The 13,844-nt window shown below is 43.9% G+C and overlaps 1 protein-coding gene across 3 annotated transcripts; it reads right to left on the bottom strand.

Moving 5' to 3' along the window:
- Window positions 1-472: 472 nt before the first annotated feature.
- On the bottom strand, window positions 473-12,785 carry LOC115108224 (megakaryocyte-associated tyrosine-protein kinase-like). Of its 3 annotated transcripts, none has more exons than XM_029632319.2 (13): window positions 11,620-12,780; window positions 11,132-11,190; window positions 10,795-10,905; window positions 10,467-10,582; window positions 10,023-10,242; window positions 5,418-5,511; window positions 5,154-5,219; window positions 4,931-5,030; window positions 4,669-4,753; window positions 4,390-4,463; window positions 3,978-4,173; window positions 3,656-3,742; window positions 473-2,054 (listed from the first exon to the last, which is right to left on the bottom strand). In XM_029632319.2, exons 2-13 carry the CDS (start codon window positions 11,138-11,140, stop codon window positions 1,875-1,877), a joined length of 1,338 nt encoding a protein of 445 aa, XP_029488179.1. In that variant the 5' UTR covers window positions 11,141-11,190; window positions 11,620-12,780; the 3' UTR covers window positions 473-1,874. The 3 variants fall into 3 exon arrangements, 2 of the variants coding, with proteins under 2 accessions (XP_029488179.1, XP_029488180.1); XM_029632320.2 differs by having other exon boundaries at window positions 12,667-12,777; XR_003860316.2 differs by adding an exon at window positions 3,227-3,521 and having other exon boundaries at window positions 1,973-2,054; window positions 11,132-12,785.
- Between the last annotated feature and the right edge of the window lie 1,059 nt (window positions 12,786-13,844).

Genomic DNA, 13,844 nt, shown 5'->3' with positions numbered 1-13,844 from the left:
AAAAACTGCTGATGCGCTACCAATTTTTGAAATTGCACCCATTCTACAGTAAATTGAGACTTAGATGTTTGCTTTGTTTTAATGGCCGCGGGGCCCCTAATGGCCGCGGGGCCCTACGCACAGCGTGTCATCTGTGTATAGGAAGACTACCATAGTTAAACGTCAACATTCTAAAATATTTCTAATGAGATGGCTAACAGAACAAAGGATTTTTTATCGTAAACAAACTCCTACTTTAATGTTGTTCTACAGTAGTGAGTTTGCAATAACTTGAGTGCATGAGAATGGGATCCAGTTGAATTTAAGTGGTTTCCAGTCATTTTAAATCTACTGCATGGTACCGGTAGTGGCCAGTACACTGCAGGGCTCCTCCTTAAATCACAGACAATTCCTTCTTCAATTCACACAATTCCGTCTTCAATACCCGTCGTCTTGAACCAGAAATAAGTCAAATGCCACCTAAATCTTTAAATAAGTTAAAAATATTCCTATTTATTTTTTCAGCATTTCTTGGAACATTTCAAAGCATCCATGAGAAGTTTTAGGGAAACAAAGCAAATCAACACACAGGCCCTATGGTGATGTGATGGGAGCGGATCAGGACCCAATCTGGGGTCCATCCCATGGGTGAAAGACAAATACCAGGCTTACAAAGACTTAAAACTAATGACATCTTTAATTTGGGTTGTAACGTGACAATAATAAAATAAAAATCTCTCCCCTCTCTAATCTGGGTTGAGTTAAATCATAGCTGCTTGAAGACAGAGGAACCTTGGTTGTTTTAGAGGTAAGTCCCTTATCTACATTATTACATTATTTTTTTAATATATTTTTTTTGTAAACTCCAGATGCAGCATGTTTCTCTTCTTTGCAAATGTCCATTGTCCAAAATCCAACTATTTCTGTTCAAACCGAGCACCCCTTTGCTTTTAGATTTAATTAAGAAATTCCCTTTACACAGATAGATCGACTAAGACCTGCTGAGTCACTGGTTTTATGGGAGTATAGGTCTACTACATTTATGGCAAATGAACTGAAAATAAAATAGGATATTCCGTCCCAATCCCCTGTAGCTCCTCAGAGCTTGTACACAGACAAACTGCTGTCGGCTTTGTAATTCCTTACTAATATCAGCAATAACATTCAAGATTTCACATATTAAGCCCCTGAGTCGCAGGGCATATTGCTGGACAATTACAGTCTGAAACAAGCAGATACGGATGATCTGGGATTTAATCCCGGATCAGCATTTTCCCTCTTTCCATCTCGCTCTCCCTCTATCCTTTTCGCTCTCTGTCTCTTATGAAAGAAAAATTATGGCCCCATATTGGTAACACAAATAATGTGTTACTCAGGAAAGAGAATTGGGGTGTGGAGACATGACGAGTTGAGTTGCTACCTCTAATAACACAGACAGAAATGAGTGTAAGGACTCCTCATTACAGTAGATCATTCCATAAAAATACAATAAAAATCGATAACATGTTGTGTCTTAGTATAATATCCTGCATCCTTCATCGCACAAACTCAACATACGTTTAAACGATTTTGCCGTAAAAACAATATGCTTTTTCTTTAAGCAAATCAAGATGCATGATTTTACACTGTAGCCATTTACAGGATGTGGGCACGCACAAAGCACCGCCGCCACGTGGTATGTTCTACCGCGAACGCAGCAGCAGCAGAAGCAAACTCCTTCATCCGCTACTCTTTTGTCCGTGTGATGCTAGAATACAGAGAGTTTCCCGGGAAAGCTGTGAAGCGAGCGGTAACCACTTGGGTCCACCTGTCCCGGGTTACTGTCCCTGCTCCAGGCAGCTCAAAACAAGAGCCCAGTAGTTATTTGAATAGGATTATTAAATTGACTTCAGCAGTCAGGGCTGTTGTTTGGTCAGCTCTCTCTCCAGCTTCCCCTGTAGTTTCTGGAAGGAGGGCCTCTTCCTGGGCTCAGCCTCCCAGCAGCACCTCATCAGGGTGTAGACACTGGGGGGACACTCCTCTGGAGCCTCCATACGGTAACCCTGCTCCACAAGCTCCTTCACCTCCTTCAGAGACTGAGGAGGGAGACATAAGGAGAAAGATAGAAAAAGATGGGACATGTGATAATGTCATCCCCTCTTACAGGGCCTGTTAACTTTTTAGTGGACACAAAATGAATATCAAACACACAACATTTTGTCTACATACTGTATCTGTATGCTACAACACCTGCATTAAACAAGTACAGTATGAGCCACTCATTCTAATTATATGGTTAAACCACCACTAAGCATGCTTTAAGTCTAGTTTAAGTCTAGTTGATCCCCCGCTGGCTGCCCATAGCATGTCCTCATATTCCCCCTGACCTGCCAGGTAAACAGGGATAGGGCTGCACAGGAACAACGGATTGACAGTGAGACTGTGTGTCACAGGAGAGTGCAAGTTCCATAATCTCTTCCCCCCTACATGTACAAACACACATACGCACTCGGGAACACACAAGCTCTCTCACCCTCCTCACCCCACCCCTTCGTTCTTCTTTTTGGCTGGCTGCCAACAGGAGCTGTTGCCGTAGAAACGCGGCCTACAAGCACTAATCCTGGTTTATCCCTGCCATTATTACCTGCTTAGTGCCATTGCTTTGATTCTCTGCTTTACATACCTGTGTGGGGAGTAACTGAGACTCCCTACAAACAGATAAAGCATGAATAAAGAGGATTTTAAGTATGATGTAAATAAATAATGTACCCTTCCATTTCTCTAGAGTTAAAAAACTCTGCCGTGATGACAGGGCAGTTATCGGTGCTGCTTCACCAAGACTAGGGTGTTTTTCTTCAAATTAACACATATGGGGTCAATGAAAATGTAGTGCTAAAGAAACAGAGGTCTGGGACAGACTACAGTATATGACCGCATCAGAAACCATGGGACAGAAATATGGTTTAAACCTATTCACAGGGGTCCCCTACTGGTAAAACATCATAACTACAGGACCAGAGCCAAGCTTATGAATCCCCTCATTTCCCCCGACACCCATTCGGGAGAGATAAAATGAGTCCGGTGCAAATCCTTGTCCTGTGACGCACTTACACGGCCTTTAACCTCTGGCGGAGTTTCCTTCGTTTCAATACCGTAAGTCTATCAGTGGATAAAGCACTGCTGACGTACGTGGATAATGGGTCATAAAGGCATACGTGTAAAAAAAAATATATATATTAAAAAATAAACGTTTCCCATTAGGACCAACCATAATAGGTGAAACACGCTGGTGTCAGGATGTCTATGGTGCACCAGGTAGTAAAAACTACTGGGTTGGCACTTTGTCACTGATCAGCGGTAAGATAAGGACACTGGACACTGTCGCAGGTATCCAGAGGACACCGTGGCTCTCCTCCCACAGGCTAAGACCTCTGGGACACCTGCTGCAACACTGGTGTCAGAACAGAGGACCTTGCAGCTTCCATGAATGACAGAGAGCTATGGCATGCCATCGTTCCGCGCATTACACCACCTTAAGAAAGTGAGCAACTGGGGTGGACTGCCTTGATTGATTTTTCGAAGGGAAAAAAAAAAACAGTTAATATTTGTCTCATACAAATTTTTGTGGCATTGTGCTTCCACAGTGACTCATAACTCCACTGATCATTATGAACGGTGATGTAAAGTCAGGACTCACCATTTTGGGGTAGGGTTGTCGACCATAAGAGAACGTCTCCCAGAGGAGAACACCATAGCTCCATACGTCTGACCGCGTGGAGAATTTCTGTAAGACAACCACACATAACCACAAAGGCAAATCAATGACAGGTAGCAAAAATCACAACAACGATGGCTGACTGACATGAGAAGTATTGTCTAATAACGACATAGGCTAAAACCCTGACACCGGCCAACAATCGTACACGATTCACATGAATTATACATTCTTTAAGTCTGTGAATACACATACGTCTGTACTGCAAGCGTGATAAACGTTCGAGAGGTAAACACCATCATACCTCTTTCTTCAGGGCTTCGGGGGCTGTCCATTTGACTGGTAGTTTAGCATTGTCTGAGGCCTTGCAGTCCAACTTGGTCAATCCAAAGTCACTGACCTTGGCCACGCCCTCGTTGGAGACCAGGATGTTACGGGCCGCTAGGTCTCTGTGGACCAACCTCTTAGACTCCAGGTACTCCATACCCTCACATACATCTCTGAACACACAACAACACACACAGTCTTTTATATACTGAAATAGACACAAATGTAAAGTTGGTAATGCGGCAGGGAGAGTAGCAAGAAGAGCCATTCAACTGTATATGGGATGGGATCAGCTATGAATGACTGCTATGAATGACTGTTAAAGGGCAGTGTGACTGTAGTAATGTACAGTGTATAGAGTTCTATTTAACTCTATGATATGGCCTCACAGTGCAAAGCGCAGTAGCTGGTCAGTGTTGATGACATAACGGCCCCTTGTCCGGAGGAAGTTCACCAGATTACCCTGCAACGCACAAATAAAGAGAAGGTTGGAAAAGAGTTGTGTAATGTAAATGAGTCCCTAAGTGTGTGCTTGCTACAATTGTTTTGCATCAACAAGCTTTTAAGGCCGATCACCTGGACTGAGATTAAATCCACTCCTAGTATATTTGTTAGTCTTGATTGACGGTGATGACAGATTGACTGTACTGAAGACACGGCAGCAGTACCTTGGCCATGAGCTCTGTGACGATGTGCAGTCCATTGTGTAGGATCACCCCCAACAACCGCACCAGATTCTTATGCTGCAGTTTCCTAGTGGCGAGTCAGACCAAAAACAATCAATTAAGGAAGGAATGAAGGGTGAGGAAGCAAGGAAGTAAGCAAGAAAAGGAAGGAAAAAGGGGACGAAGGAACAAAAGACAGATAGAAATTCCTAAATGTAATTAATTAAGTTAGTCAAGAAAACATGTCTCTTTACTCTCGACTCACGTCATAACAGTGGTCTCTTCTAAGAATGCCTGTGCTGTTACATCACATTTAATGTTCTTTACTGCCACCTTCTGGCCCATGTAGTCTCCTTCATACACCGCTAGGGGACAAAAGGATGAGACTGTCAATTCAACCTGTAACATCTAGAATCAGGGTTCAATTCAACGTTAGAATGGTTTACCGGCTCATTAAAAAAATTCACAATAAGACATTGCAATCTCACCTCCAAACTCCCCCTCCCCGATACTCCCTCCCAAGGTCAGCTCCCTGATATCCAGCAGCCATCCCGCTGTGACACAGACAGAGACACCAGTCTAAAACAAGTAGCTTTTCATTCTTTATAGCTCTCACTTCAAAAGAAAAGACGTGAGACACACCCTCCCACCCACAAAATACCCTGTGGCCCCCACCCAGAAAGGCATAGATCTCTGAGCCTTGAGGAGGCCAACTCTGACACATCATGAGACTGTAAAGCCCAAGCACTTACTTTTAGACAGCTCCAACTCAGCTGACTTTGTGCCCTCCTTCTCTTTGGGCTTTAGAAGTTTGGTAACAATAGCTCCCTTGTGCTGGGAGTAGAACTGCAAAGATAGCCATTAGTGACAGCTTATATTAAAAACAGAGACTGGACTATACTGTCATTGACACTTTTGGAGAGAATAATGCTGTGTTAGAGAGCTAAGCTTCAACACCTGCTCCATATCAGCTGTGGCTAGTGCACTCTGTGGCTAGTGCACTCTGTGGCTAGTGCACTCTGTGGCTAGTGCACTCTGTGGCTAGTGCACTCTGTGGCTAGTGCACTCTGTGGCTTTGCAGTGAAACTAAAGAAGACTTGTGTCCTGACGACTGTTATGACGTGCCGTTTGAGCTAGATTTACAAAATATATCTGTCGCAAACTTATGAGGGTTGTTTTTTTTTACTAAGTTTGTTGCCAAAACTCATAACACAAGTGTGTGTATGGGCCACATACAGTATACTGAATGTATGTACAGTATTTAATGTTAGTTTTTCATTCTAAAACTAAACCAATTTAGTACTATCGAAACGAAAAAACAGAATGATGGTATGGTGAACTGTACACAAACATATTTAATTTTTAAATCCAATAGTCCTGCCCACAGCTGTGTGTGTGTCAGGGAGCAGCTGGATTCTCCCTTTATTTCCTCACAAGAGTTAGTCAGCGATATGAGTCTGGACTAAAGACATCTGTGCTCCACAGATAAGGGAGTGGTGAGTCATATTTAGTCTTTACAGTCACTCACATGTCCAAACACCATTGTGGCTGTGCTTTCCAATAGCTCGGAAACTCACAGGCTCAATATAAACATTAAAAGGGTCTGCTGAGACTTAACTCGTTCTTGTAAACCGCAAACGACACTTCCTTTCAAATGGGTCACAGTTAGCCTTGGTGTGGTTCAAGTCAAATTCAGTGTGATCATTTTTCCATAGAGAGGCTCCCTGTTGTGACAATGAACATTAGCTCATCAGTATAAAACCGTAGGCAAGATATTTGTTAGGAAACCCTCAAATCAAATGTTATTTGTCACATGTGTCGTAAACTACAGGTGTAGACTAACAGTGAAATGCTTACGTAGTGGTATTTTACAACAATTCAGAGTTAAAGATAAAGTGACACAAGGAATAAATACACAATGAAAAACTAAAACGATTCAAAATAACATAGCTATAAACAGCGAATACCAGTACCAAATCAAATCACATTTTATTTGTCACGTGCCAAGTCGATGTGCAGGGGTACGAGATAATTGAGGTAGCTATAGGATATAATAGAATGAGCTGTAGCAGCAGAGTATGTGGTATGAAAATGTGTGCATGGCGTCAGCATGCAGGTCGTAGCAAATACCACCAGCATGTGGGCGTATGTAGTGTGTGTGTGTGTGTGTGTGTATGTATGCGACGTGGTGTAAGTGTAATATGTGTGAGTTAAGTCCAGTGTGTGTGCATATGCAGGTAGTCATGGTAGCCATTTGATTAGCTATTTAGCAGTCTTGTTTAGCATTTGTATGGCTTAGAGATCGAATCGTACTACACCGGCTCTGACGCTCGCCGGATGTGGCAGGGCTTGCAAACCATTAAAGATTGCAAATGAAAGCACAGCCGAGAGCTGCCCAGTGACACGGGCCTACCAGACAAGCTAAACCACTTCTATGCTCGCTTCAAGATAAATAACACTGAAACATGCATGAGTGCACCAGCTGTTCCAGAAGACTGTGTGATCACACTCTCGGCTGTGTACTGCGAGCATGAGCTGACCAACTGGCAAGTGTCTTCACTGACATTTTCATCTCTCCCTGTCTGAGTGTGTAATAACAACATGTTTTAAGTAGACCATCATAGTCCCTGCGCCCAAGAACACTAAGGTTACCTGCCAAAATTACTACTGACCCGTAGTGCTTACGTCTGAAGTTATGAAGTGCTTTGAAAGACTGGTCATGGCTCACATCAACACCGTTATCCCGGAAACCCTAGACCGACTCCAATTTGCATACCGCTCTAACAGATCTACAGATGATGCAATTTCTATTGCACTCCACACTGCCTTTTTCACACCTGGACAAAAGGAACACCTATGTGAGAATGCTATTCATTGACTACAGCTCAGCATTCAACACCATAGTGCCCTTAAAGCGCATCAATAAGCTAATGACCCTGAGACTAAACACCTCCCTCTGCAACTGGATCATGGACTTCATAACGGGCTGCACCCAGGTGGTAAGGGTAGATAACAACACATCCGCCATGCTGATCCTCAACACAGGTGCCCCTCAGGGGTGTGTTCTCAGTCCCATCCTGTACTCCCTATTCTCTCATGACTGCACAGCCAGGTACGACTCCAACACAATCACTAGGTTTTCCGATGACACAACAGTTGTAGGCCTGATCACCGACAATGACAAGACAGCTTATAGGGAGGTGGTCAGAGTCCTGGCCGTGTGGTGCCAGGACAACAACCTCTCCCTCAACGTGATCAAAACAAAGGAGATGATTGTGGACTACAGGAAAAAGAGGACCGAACACTCTCCCATTCTCATCGACAGGGCTGTAGTGTTCCTTGGTGTCCACATCACCAACAAACTAACATGGTCCAAACACACCAAGATAGTTGTGAAGAGGGCACGACAAAACCTATTCACCCTCAGGAGACGGAAAAGATTTGGCATGGGTCCTCAGATCCTCAAAAGGTTCTACAGCTGCACCATCGGGAGCATCCTGACTGGTTGCATCACTGCCTGGTATGGCAACTGCTTGGCCTCCGACTGCAAGGCACTACAGAGGGTAGTGTGTACGGCCCAGTATATCACTGGGGCCAAGCTTCCTGCCATCCAGGACCTCTATACCAGGCGGTGTCAGAGGAAGGCCCTAAAAATTGTCAAAGACTCCAGCCACCCTAGTCATAGACTGTTCTCTCTGCTACCGCACGGCAAGCGGTACCGGAGTGCCAAGTCTAGATCCAAGAGACGTCTAAACAACTTCTACCCCCAAGCAATAAGACTCCTGAACATCTAATCAAATGGCTACCCAGACTATTTGCATTGCCCCCCCCCTATACCGTTGCTACTCTCTGTTGTTATCATTTATGAATAGTCACTTTAATAACTTATAACTACCTACATGTACATATTACCTAAATTACCTCGACTAACCTCCACACATTGACTCTGTAACGGTAACCCCCTGTATATAGTCTCGCTATTGTTATTTTACTGCTGCTCTTTAATTACTTGTTACTTTTATTTCTTATTCGTATTCTTTTTAAACTGCATTGTTGGTTAGGGGCTCGTAAGTAAGCATTTCACTGTAAGGTCTGTTGTATTCGGCGCATGTGACTAATACAATTTGATTTGATTTGAGTAGAAGCTTTTCAGGGTCCTGTTGGTTCCAGACTTGGTGCACTGGTACCGCTTGCCATGCAGTAGCAGAAAGAATAGTCTATGGCTTGGGTGTCTGGAGTCTGACACGTTTTTGCCCTCTTCACAACTGTGTGGGTGTGTATGGACCATGTTAAGTCCTTAGTGATGTGGACACCAAAGAACTTGACGCTCTCGACCCACTCCACTACAGCCCCTTTGATGTGGATAAGGGTGTGCTCACCCCTCCGTTTCCTGTAGTTCACGATAAGCTCCTTTGTCTTGCTGACATTGAGGGAGAGGTTGTTGACCTGGCACCAGACTGCCAGGTCTCTGACCTCCTCCCTATAGGCTGCCTCATCTTTGCCTGTGATCAGTACTACCAATGTCGTGTCGTCAGCAAACTTTATGATGGTGTTGGAGTCGTGCGCGGCCCCACAGCTGTGGATGAACAGAGAGTACAGGAGGGGACTAAGCAAATACCCCTGAGGGGCCCCAGTGTTGACGGTTAACGCGGCAGATGTTGTTGCCTACCCTCACCGCCTGGGGACGGCCCGTCAAGAAGTCAAGGATCCAGTTGCAAAGGGGAGTCCCAGGGTCCTGAGCTTGGTGATGAGCTTGGAGGGAGGTATGGTGTTGAATGCTGAGCTGTAGTCAATTAACAACATTCTTACATAGGCATTCCTTTTGCCCAAGCGTGTAAGGTCAGTGTGCGTCATCTGTGGATCTTTTGGGGTGGTATGAAATTTGGAGTGGGTCCAGGGTGTCTGGGATGATGGTGTTAATGTGAGCCATGACCCGAATTTCAAAGCATTTCATAGCTATAGATGTGAGTGCTACGGGGCGATGGTAATTTAGGCAGGTTACCTTGGCGTTCCTGAGCACGGGGACTATGGTGGTCTGCTTGAAACATATAGGTATTACAGAGTGGATCAGGGAGAGGTTGAAAATGTCAGTGAAGACACTTGCCATCTGTCAGAGCATGCGCCGAGTACGATCCAGGAATTCCGTCTGGCCCCGTGGCCTCATGAATGTTAAGCTGTTTATTAAAGGTTCTGCACTGCGTACACATATCCCAACATGTTCAGCTAATGTTCTATATAAAAACTACTGACCCTACCAATAAGGTCTGTCTTACAAAATAGATTTTTTTTTATCTCAATGAGACTAAACTTGATAAATAAAAGTTTAAATAAATGAAACAGATCTATCTCCTCCTCACCTCGATCATGTCTAAGAGGTTGTAGAAGTACTGGGTGTTGTCGATGGTCAGTTTGCTGTCCTGGTAGATGACTCGGTAGTGGATGACCTGGCTGGAGTAGCTGACACAGAGCACGTAATCACCATGGTGGCGGATGGACTCCCGCACCAGGAACAGGCCATCCTCCACAGGCAGCAGCTTGGACACCGCCTCAGGACCTGAGATCTTCCCATGGAACCAGCTGGCATGGACCAACAAAGATATTGGTCGGGATTAGATAGATATTCTATAAAGGGCCAGGAGTTGTCGCATGGTCAGGAAAACCACTTGGCCCTAGCTCACAGCTAACCAAACTGGACCAAATCTTCCATCTCAATAGTACTATAGTTGTATGCTATAAAGTAGGTGTATTGTAGTATAGGTCTATATATAGAAGGCCAGACGCATAGGCTTAAATTGACCTACGGCATGAGACTGAGACGAGGGTCGACGCAAATGGCCTCTCGTTCTCGCACGTTGGTGGCAGCGACGAGTCCTTCCTCTCCTGTGGTGTTGTGTCTGGCCTTGTAATGTCGTTTCCCCTAGAAAACAGCATCAGAATAGCATTCAGTAGAATGGTGCAAATAGCTTCATTTCATCTCAACTGTATTTATAGAGCCCCCACCAGAGTAGACAGTGCACAAAGAGCAGGGGAAAGTTTGGATTATTACAATGTACTTTTCAAATGTGTGCAACGAGGGCCCCTGAGCCCCTTTTCTGACCCCCAGAATAACAACATCAAGTTGTTATGTACCGTCCCCGTTTCCACAACGGTGAGGATGTCTCCTTTGCGGTAGGCCAGTTCACCAGCTTTAGGTTTGCTGTGGTCACTCTTGGCAACACGTGTGCCGGACGCCCAACTCTTCTATAAGGGAGAGATAGAGAAGGCGACTTTGACATTTACAGCATCAGTTGCTCAGAAACTCAAAATAGAATTCAAGTTCAGGCATGGTGGTACATTAACCAGTTATTTCTCAGGAGGGAATGAGTCACTATTACCTACAAACTGATAAACAAGCCATGCAGTGTCATGACAGAACTGATGATTTTATCTCCCAGTAACTGACCCGGGACATACAATTGATACATACCGTTGCCATCCTCAAGAATACGTTTGCGATAGATGTAAATTCATCAGTAATGAGAACACCTGTTCAAGGAGAGCAAATTTCTTATGAGAAACACCATCTGGAAAACTTGTAACACTATTCTAGCAATAATAGTAGGCTAAATAAACCATATGTTAGAGTAACAGTAGCATACCACTGCTCCCTTCCCAGTCATTAAAATATATTCCTAAAAAAATAAACCCTATTTGAAGGAGCAGTTCAATATAAGAAAATAAATAGGCAACAGCATTAAAACAGACCACTCAGGGTGGGACATCATATGGCAGTCAGATACCTGTGGCTCAGCAATGAAGCAAACTGTAATATGGTCCAAAGACAGACGTGATGAGTGGTCATAAGATGCAGGCATTTAGTGAGCTGTCGCAATGGACGTGTGAACTAAGACTATTTATTTCCTGATAATGAGAACTCAAGTGAAGCTATAACATTGAGCTGAAAATGTTACTTACCTATGGGAAGTTAAAACATGGTGTCAGCGAAAATAACCCAAAGTCAAGCGCCACGGAAAATAGGATAAGGTATGTGGACAATGTAATCGCTGTCGGATAAACACAAATAAGTGGAACAAATGAGCGAGTACGAAGAGCCTGCAATGTATCTCAGTCAAATTCCGGTGGCTAGCGCCATGGACATGAACGGCGATTTGTACCAAAACGGGTTGCTTTTCCGTGATCAGTGGGAGAATTATTAAAACGCTACAGGTTTATATATATTTTTTAAAGACCCGCATGTGAGAGTGGCAACACTGCTCAGTGTTATTGGAAGAGAGTGCCATATGCTTCAGCGTCACCTAGATCTGGGGGAAGAGGATATAAACAATTATAAGAAAATCCTTGACGTTTTACAAAGACATTTTGAACCAACTCGTAATGTGATTAATGAAAGATTCATTTTTAACATGTGAACAAAGAAGCAGAGACGTCTGGTCAATATATTGTGAGGTTGCGTCAATTGTCGGATTCTTGTGATTTCGGGTCAATGAGAGACGAAACGATCAGAGACAGACTTGTGATTGGCTGTAAAGATAACGGAGTAAAGTATGCTGCGCGAACCACAACGCTGAATAAAAATGCATAAATATATGCAGAGCAAACGAACAGACGCAGATCCAATTAAAAAAGATGAACACTGTCCCTGAACAGGCAGAATCACTCACGTATGCCACTCAGAACAAATACAGAGACCATGTCGACAGAAAATGAAAACAGGATTAATCGGACAGTGGTCTAAGGAGAAAAATACTAAAGTAGTGTGCAGGTACTGTGGATCAACACACGCAAGAGCCAAATGCCCACCATATGGGGTTATATGCAAATTATTTGGAGAAAAAAAAAAACATTTTGCAAAAGTGTGCAGACAAAGTAAGCCTGTCAATCTGCTAGAACAGGATACATGCAGTGATCAAAATTATGCTGAAGAAGCAGACATGCTATACATGAGATGTTAATTCTGTTCAAAGTGGCAAAGATAAATGGTTTGCAAACTTTAAAGCTTACCCCATTGATATGTAATAACTGTGATTATGATCCAAGCAGCACTATCAAATGCCAGCTAGACAGTGGCTCAGCTGTCAATATACTCAGCGACAGAGACTTTATGCAAGTAATGCAGGATGGAGATACAAAGCCACAACCAAGCAAGGCTAAGGCAGTAGGGGAGTGAACTACAAGCCAATCAGGATGGGGAAACATGTACTCAAGTTCCAAGTGGTGAAAAACCTTGCAAAAGCCTCTCCTTTCAGCAGAAATATGTGAAAAACTAAAGTTGCTACAGTTCAACCACCAGCATGCCATTCATCATGTCAACACTAAAAACAAAAGGTCCCACCAGACTCGAACACCTCAGAGGCAATATTGAAACAGTTTGAGGACGTTTTTGAAGGGCTTCGCCTGGTGGTGGATGAGTCTGTTAGATCAGTTCAACAGCTTCCCCTCTGAATCCCCATTCCACGGAAGGAAAAGATACTAAAGGCTGTTGAGTCAATCGAGGAACAGGGTCATTATGAAGGTCACCAAACCTACTAAGTGGATAAGCAACATGGTTGTGGTGGGAAAGCCTGGCAAAATAAAAACATTGACACCCACGGAGCAAGGATATGGCCAACTTGAAAAGGAGTGCCTAGCCATGGTGTTCGCCTGTGACCGTTTTGATCAATACCTTCATGGTAGGAACTTCATCACGGTGCACACTGATCACAAGCCGCTTGAGGTTATCTTCAAAAAACCTCTTCTGTCTGGGCCGAAGCAACTTCAAAAGGATGCCGCTAAAAGCTTCAGCGTTATCAACCACAGGTAGTATACAAGAAAGGAAGACACGGGATGCTAGCAAAGCTCATTCAGCAGAGGACAAGACTTCTCAATTGCTTCAGTCTTTTATTCTAAGAGGCTGGCCGGACACAAGAAAGAGTACGCCCATCCTGGTGAGGGACTACTGGACATACAGAGATGAACTCACAATGCAGGAAGAGGTTGTCTACAAAAGCGACAGGGTGGTTGTGCCAGAAACTCTACGCCCAATGATTCTCTCTCGTATCCATTCAGGGCACTCAGGGGTCAAAGCCAGTCTCAGGAAAGCCAGAGAATCAGTATTCTGGACCAACATGACCTAAGAAATGAAACATTTTGTGGCTGTGTGCAGCATATGTAATGCTAATCTACCTAAGCAGCAAAAGGAA

The sequence above is a fragment of the Oncorhynchus nerka genome, linkage group LG24 (genome assembly GCF_034236695.1).
Source record: "Oncorhynchus nerka isolate Pitt River linkage group LG24, Oner_Uvic_2.0, whole genome shotgun sequence".
Lineage (NCBI taxonomy): Eukaryota > Metazoa > Chordata > Actinopteri > Salmoniformes > Salmonidae > Oncorhynchus > Oncorhynchus nerka.
The sequence above is the reverse complement of the archived record's forward strand: the minus strand, read 5'-3'. Positions and strand labels throughout refer to the sequence as shown.

Bases quoted from the DNA above. Each gene is read 5' to 3' on its own strand.
- LOC115108224 (XM_029632319.2), bottom strand. The intron at 4,754-4,930 runs GTGAGTCGAGAG...ACTCGCCACTAG, and splicing joins GAAGAGACCACTGTTATGAC to GAAACTGCAGCATAAGAATC. The intron at 4,464-4,668 runs GTACTGCTGCCG...TGTGCGTTGCAG, and splicing joins TCACAGAGCTCATGGCCAAG to GGTAATCTGGTGAACTTCCT.